The 7,957-nt window shown below is 36.4% G+C and overlaps 1 protein-coding gene across 1 annotated transcript in view; it reads left to right on the plus strand.

Moving 5' to 3' along the window:
• Nucleotides 1–7,957, plus strand: part of LOC128699444 (matrix metalloproteinase-25) — a 516,333-nt gene that overhangs the window by 496,118 nt on the left and 12,258 nt on the right. Inside the window, exons 5-11 of the mRNA XM_053792195.2 lie at nt 843–925; nt 1,805–1,944; nt 2,329–2,496; nt 3,240–3,436; nt 4,631–4,778; nt 5,680–5,836; nt 7,397–7,497. Of these exons, the coding sequence (XP_053648170.1) occupies nt 843–925; nt 1,805–1,944; nt 2,329–2,496; nt 3,240–3,436; nt 4,631–4,778; nt 5,680–5,836; nt 7,397–7,497 (994 nt within the window). The remainder of the gene's footprint in view (nt 1–842; nt 926–1,804; nt 1,945–2,328; nt 2,497–3,239; nt 3,437–4,630; nt 4,779–5,679; nt 5,837–7,396; nt 7,498–7,957) is intronic.

Raw genomic sequence — 7,957 nt, forward strand, 5'->3', positions numbered from 1 at the left:
TCACTCCATAAGTACAGTGGACCCCCGGTTAACAATATTTTTTCACTCCAGAAGTATGTTCAGGTGCCAGTACTGACCGAATTTGTTTCCATAAGGAATATTGTGAAGTAGATTAGTCCATTTCAGACCCCCAAACATACACGTACAAACGCACTTACATAAATACACTTACATAATTGGTCGCATTCGGAGGTAATCGTTATGCGGGGGTCCACTGTATGTTCAGGTGCCAGTACTGACCGAATTTATTCCCATAAGGAATATTGTGAAGTAGATTAGTCCATTTCAGACCCCCAAACATACACATACAAACGCACTTACATAAATACACTTACATAATTGGTCGCATTCGGAGGTAATCGTTATGCGGGGGTCCACTGTATTAAGTGAAACTGAGACCAGGCATAATACTTTGAAAATATTATGCTGTACTTTATATTGTAATTAGCTGTACAGTTTTCAGTGGAATAGACGTAATGTTAATGATTGTATGCTCTATTGGATGGATTGTGACTCACAAAATTGTAATAACACGATTGGAAACAAACCACAGTACAGGTGGCATGTAAGTCATAAAACTCCAGGCCAGTGTGCAAGCCACTGGGTCAGCTGGCTACAATAAATAAATATACATAGTTGGATGAATCTTATTGTTGCTATGTAGCCCAGTGGCTTTCACACAGGCCTGGAGTTTTTTGATTCACTTGCCATGGGTTTCTAACCCCAGCTGTACCCTGGTTTATATTGGCTGGTGTATAGTGACCAGTAGAAGTAGGGATGTGGCCTCTAGTCTTCCAGTCTAACCTGCAGTGATCTCACTTGTTATTCTTTCTGCTTAACAGGTTTGGGATAGAGCGTCTCGACTTGTATTTTTCGAACTTCAACACAACCCAGAAGAAGCAGACATCATCATTGACTTTAAAACGTATGTGCCTCTATGTCGTATTATTTATGTTTATCAGGAAGAATAAAGAGTTCCTATTTGCTAGTCTTTTTGTTGATTTTATAGAAGTCTTCTAAAATATAATGCAGTTATTTTAAAACTTCTTTATGCTTTAAAATGAAGTTGTATATTGTACTGCTCAGTATTTCATTGTAACATTTCATTTTGGTCACTTGTTTGTCTATACGCTGTATAAGGCATAATGTATTTATTAACTGCTTTAAGTAATTTTATTAAGAAAATCACTACCCCGAATTAAAACTACTGTAAATAAATGGTTATCCTTGGTTATTATTGTTATTATGGTTATTATTGACGAGTTGTTGGAGTGTGAGCAGGGTAATATTTAGTGAAGGGATTCAGGGAAACCGGTTATTTTATATAACCGGACTTGAGTCCGGGAAATGGAAAGTACAATGCCTGCACTCTAAAGGAGGGGTTTGGGATATTGGCAGTTTGGAGGGATATATTGTGTATTTTTTATACGTATATACTTCTAAACTGTTGTATTCTGGGCACCTCTGCAAAAACAGTGATTATGTGTGAGTGAGGTGAAAGTGTTGAATGATGTTGAAAGTATTTTCTTTTTGGGGATTTTCTTTCTTTTTGGGTCACCCTGCCTCGGTGGGAGACAGCCGACTTGTTGAAAAAAAAAAAATGGTTATCCTATATATTATCATGTGAATTCAATGAAATTTGTATAATACTCACAAGAGTCAAGTGCACGTACAGTTTTTATTTTGAAAGTTTTCCTCAATTTAAAATCTTTGCGAAATTCTTCAAAATACTCTAGTTTTTGATGAATATTTTTTGTTATGAGTAAGTGGAATTTTCTTTATTATTGAAATAATTTCCATTCAGGGGCTATCATGGGGATGGATATCCTTTTGATGGGCCAGGACGCACCCTAGCTCATGCTTTCTACCCTGGCCGGGGTATTGGTGGAGATATGCATTTTGATGACCAAGAACCCTGGGTACAACACAAGGACTCCAACAATAGTGAGTGCATCTTACATGGCCCTTATTATCCTTGATACACTAACAGATGTGACATACATATATGAAGATATGCAAATAATACGGATAATATATTTATAATACAGTATAGCAGAATTATTGTAAGTGATTTATGCTGTCATATTGTAAATATGTACTAAAGTAAATACGTATATACAGTATACTGTACATAGTAGTTTATATTATTTTTGTAGTTTACAATTAAACAAAATATATACTACTTTCATGAAGAAAGCAAAAGGATATCCATTTAAAAAATCAGGAAAAATATGCTGTATGCTATATTTTTACTGCATAATTTTCATAAAGTAAATACATGGTGTATATACGTACTATAATTTGTAAGCATTTCCTCTCTCTTTGTAGCATGGGATCGAGTGAGTCTCTTCATAACAGCAGCTCATGAACTTGGTCATGCACTGGGTCTGTATCATTCTGATGTTGAAGGTGCTCTCATGAGTCCTTACCTCATCAAGTTCCCCATCACCTTCCGCTTACCTGAGGATGATGTCAGAGGCATTCAGGAGTTGTATGGTGGGTTCATATGGTTGTATTTTTCCATACTACTTTATGATGGATATGTAATAGATGGTATTGATATTTAAGTGCTACTGAGTACTGTACAAGAGGGCTGTGTGAAAGCCTCTTCTAACTTGCTGTAATTAATCTTTGAGGTGAAAGAAATACGGTATGGTTTTTGGATAATTTGCTTTACACGATTTGTTGACCAAGATATTTCAGCAGAAGGATTTAGGAAGGGTAGGGGAAATGTAGAGCAAGTGGTTACATGGTAGCATGTAAGTTTTTAAGCTGGATGTGTATCTTTCCTTTACTTCATCATCTCACTTGATCTGTTTGTCACAATTTCCACCTTCACACACATTTTGTGTTTCAAGTACTGCTTGCACTGGTTAGTAGCACATCGATAGTATTTATAATTTGAGCAGCAAATTCCAAAGAAGTTTGTATATGAAATAAGAATTCAGGTGTGGCTTTAGCACACATAAAACTTTAGAATTTTAGTAGATCATCTTATAGCAATTGTGCTGGGTTTTAAGACATGTCTAAAAATATATAAAAAATACGATAATGCTGTAGTTTCTCAGTGCATTATTAGCGGTAGCCCCTTTATTCCATGTAAAAGATGGGTATACGCTCTGAAGACCATGTCTGTGTGCTTCCTAGTTGAGCTGCCACAGTACTGCAATGAAATACATTACCATTAGTATAGATTTATACATTTACAGAAGTGGGCTATAACTTAGTCTTACTTTCAGGTGTGGATGAGAACTGGAGTGAAGAAATGTATCCCGAACCAACCTCTCCTCCAACAACTCGACCTGCTCCTACCAAACCTCCGGTTACTAAGAAACCAATTCATCCACCTAAGACAACAGATAAGCCAGACACATGTGACACTAATTATGATGCTATATCTGTGATAAGAAGAGAAATATATATTTTTAAGGGAAAGGTTGGTACTGCATAGCTAAATTTTGCCAATGTTTTATGAAAAACAAATGTAATTATGAAGAATAAATGTCAGTTAATAACTAACATAAATTGGAGATAAAAATTTAGACTATGTTTAGGTTTGTCTTGGACCACTGGTCTCAGCATTTATCTCTAATTTGTGTTTGTCTTGGACCACTAGTCTGAATGTTTATCTCTAATTTGTGGGTCAGCTATAAAAGCAATTATTATTGCTGTTGTAAATGTTTGTGAATGTTCAGATTATGTATGCTATAGTACCATAAAAGGAATGTTGTGTGATAAGTTAAAACAGTGTTAGAGTGTACCAACAGTATGTAAATAAGATACTCTGTGCAGGTTATGGCATTTTATTAATGAAGATGTTATGTCTACCAGGGGGCTTATTAATTTATATAGAGAATAACACAAAATGGATATACAGTCCTGTATGTATATGCATTGATTGGGTAGAGGTCCTTAGATAGAAAAAATGTTGCCTGTGTGTAGCATGCATAGTAGGTGAAGTTAGGTGATCACACTTAAATTTGGGGAAAAAAGCCTTACTAAGACCCTGAATATCAGGGTCACCTATACTGTATTTATTCAAAGACCATAAAAGCCCCACTGTGGTCAAGTAAAGTAAAACCAATGAACACAACTACCAGTGTTTATACAATACCATAGGTTATGACACCGTTTATGTAGGAAAAAGTTCCAGGGACCTAGAGTATATAACATGGAGCGTATAAGCATGCCAGAAGGACAACAGTGCTAGTAACACATGAACTCTACACCACAACACTGAAAACCACATTATGAATTAACCAGAGGTAAGATTTATCATCAGAGAAAGCAACCAAGGCAGCAGATTGTTCAGAATCAGCAACAATAGCCACTACTACTGTTTCTCAAAACTCGGGATCATTCACAATTTCTGAAGCCTAGGTGAAGTTTATTCTACCTAAACCTGACACTGATCACCTAACTTCACCTACTCTGCCAACTATTCACATACAACAACATTTCCTTGATTTAGGATCTCTCTTATTCGTGTGAATTGCTAAAATCCCTGGGAACAACACTTCTTCATTAATAAGATGCCTTATCCTGCACATTGTCTTATTTATGCTATCAAATAAGTAAATCATGTATGTTTACAACTCCATACTATTTAAAAGTTTCACTGTCATTGCAGTACTTCTGGCGGTTAGATTCTGCAGGAAATCTGAGGCCAAATTATCCTGCAGAAATTTCACGATTCTGGGCAATGCTTCCTAAAAACATCACTCATATTGATGCTGTATATGAAAGAACCCATGATGCTAATATTGTGTTCTTTATTGGTAAGATAGCATTATGTTACTTCCTCAACCTGTCCTCCTAATAACTATATCATACTTTCACATAGCATTTGCAGCCCAATTCTAAGTTAGACTAGGTTAGGTTAAATTGGAAAAACTATACATACAAGATAAAAGACGATTAAATTGTCTCCCCTGTGAACTGAACACAGGCACCCTGCAGGCAGCTCATATAACTGTCATATTTCAACTGCTCAGCCACACATTTGACATTTTACAATAGTCATGTTGTCTGTAGTTACAAGGTTGAGCTGTACAGTATTGGAAATCACTTCTGAGATTGTATTATATTTTGATGTTTATTAATTATGCAAGTTATTGTTGCTATGTGAAACAGTTCTTAAGAGCTCTAATGGATTTTTAATACAGTGGTACCCCGAGTTTCGTACAGCTCCCAACAATTATGTAAGTGTATTTTTGTAAGTGCTTTTGTAAGTGTATTTTTGGGGGTCTGAAATGGACGAATCTAATTTATGTTATTCCTTATGGGAACAAATTCATTCGGTAACGGCACTCAAACAGCCTTTTGGAACAAATTATGGCTGAAACTTGGGGTACCACTGTATACTATTTGAAATAATAACTACATTGAAATCAAGTCACTCTTCATAACAAAGTAAATTTAATGTTTGGGTTAAGTTGTAAGATTTATATAATGCTCAAGTCATTCAGCATTTTTGACAATAAAAGAGTTGAACAGCATGCAGCCATATGCACTAACTTGCAAGTCAAAACTGGCCATCTATTGCATAGTTAAATTTTGTCTTTTTAAATTCAAATATTAATAGAATACAGTGATATGTAGTAGGTAGAGGTTGTCTCAGTATACTTCGATCATAAAGCAGATACACTTGTAATGAAAATGGGCACTGCTCTGTTGCAGGAGATAAATTCTATGTTTGTCAAGGAAATCACCAGCTGCTGAAGATTGGGAGATTAAAAAATCTGGGGTTACCTGAGGATCTCAAGAAAATAGATGCAGCCTTTGTCTGGGGATACAATGGCCGAACCTATTTGTTTGCAGACACGATGTACTGGAGGTAAGATAAAAATTTCATGATCCATTATTTGCCTTTCTTGTATCTTGTATTAAGAGGAGGTTTATAGTACACAGTATATTAGAAACTGAATAGAACATTATTTATTATAATAATCTTTGTGTCATAAGAGGCGACTGAAATGCTGGGAGCAAGGGGCTAGTAACCCCTTCTCCTGTATACATTACTAAATTTAGAAAAAAAAAAAAAAACTTTCATTTTTCTTTTTAGGTCGCCCTGCCTCGGTGGGATGCGGCTGGTTCATTGAAAAAATCTATATATCTACAAATACAGACCTAGCTGATATCAGCGACACTATACAGAAAGCCCCTTGCTGTGCAGAGCATTTCAGGAAAATTAGGTTAATTTTGTCCCCACAATGCAACCCACACCAGTCAGCTAAGACCCAGGTACCTATTTACTGCTAGGTGAACAGGGACAGCAGGTGTCTTATTTAAGGAAACACACACAGATGTTTCCACCCATACCAGGGATCGAACCACAGACCTCATTGTGTGAGCTGAGTGAGTTACCAGCCAAGCTACAGGACTCCTTTATGACTATATATTCACATACAGTATCTTTTGCTAATTACTGATAAAGGTTTTTCAGCTGATTATAAATGGTGAAATAAAAAGTGCTTTTGCATTAGCTTTTGCTCACACAGAGTACTAAGGACAGAGGATAAATTTCTTAAAAGTGCAGGACTTACAAGCACTTACCAAGTGGAGAAAAGCACCGTTCACAGGCATAACTTTGTCTTACAAGGCTTTGCTTGGTATGAGCTTTATAATGTGGAAGATAGAGGATACTTCATTGTACATACCCCACTGGGATGGGGAAGCGGAATATTGCTGAGAAATGGTATCCTGGGCTCAGTACACAATGGGGCTTTTGAGCTCAAACCCTGAAAGTTACTTGGTCAGTGGATAATTTTGTAACCTTTAAATTTGTAATCTAAAATCTGAAGATTCTTGATATTTACTAACATTTCTCAAGATGACAGTATTAAGAGGTGATTAAATGGGACTCAAAATAAAGAATGTGGCACATCAGATGAAGCCTGTGAAAAGAATCCTCATTTTATTTTTTGTAGACTTAAATTGGCTTGCTAACACCTGTTATCCTACCATAGCTCATTTCAAAGCCCAGCTTTAAATTATACTACCATCCTTTAGGTTACAGAGTACAACAGTCAGCTAACACCCAAGTGCCTATTTACTGTGCGGTGAATAGGGGCAACAGGTTTAGAGAAGCTTTCCTATATGTCTCAACTTGCCCAGGATTAAATCTGGCTTCTTCAGTCAGAAGTCAAGGCACTATCGCTGATTTAAGAGCCTCTCTGGTGATGGTATAAACTAATTGACAGGTGATCATATTTGTTCCGTATTTCTATTCATGAAGGTCATTCAAATACATACTGTACTGAATACATTAAGGAATTTTACAACTTAAGTCATACACTTGTAAATTCAGCAGACTGGAGAAGTGTGATTTTAGCCCATGATATATGACAAGACCTACATGTTAATTTTTTATTAATATTTTATGCTCTTTCAACAGATTTGATGAAACTGTGCAGCATGTTGAGTTAGACTATCCCCGAGCCATGGACATGTGGAGAGGTGTTCCTTATGGCATTGATGCTGCTTTCAAGTTTAATGGTGGGTATATTAAGAAAACACACATACACATGCAAATAGCATGCAAGAAATTTTTTGGATATTTAGCACATACTGTGTAGGGATCTTGGTAAAATAAAAATCAAGAAATTTTAATGAAAATAAGAAAAAAATTTGGAGCGAGTTAAACAAGTTAAGAAAGCCTATGGAACGAATGGATATGTCAGTTAAAAACAGAGTAGGGAAGTTAGTAGATGGGGAGACGGAGGTATTGGGTAGATGACGAGAATATTTTGAGGAGCTTTTAAATGTCGACGAAGAAAGGGAGGCGGTAATTTCATGCACTTGCCAGGGAGGTATACCATCTTGTAGGAGCGAAGAAGAGCAGGATGTGAGTGTGGGGGAAGTGCGTGAGGCATTATGTAGAATGAAAGGGAGTAAAGCAGCTGGAACTGACAGGATCATGACAGAAATGTTAAAAGCAGGGGGGGATATAGTGTTG

This window comes from Cherax quadricarinatus, chromosome 61 (genome assembly GCF_038502225.1).
Source record: "Cherax quadricarinatus isolate ZL_2023a chromosome 61, ASM3850222v1, whole genome shotgun sequence".
Classification (NCBI taxonomy): Eukaryota; Metazoa; Arthropoda; class Malacostraca; order Decapoda; family Parastacidae; genus Cherax; species Cherax quadricarinatus.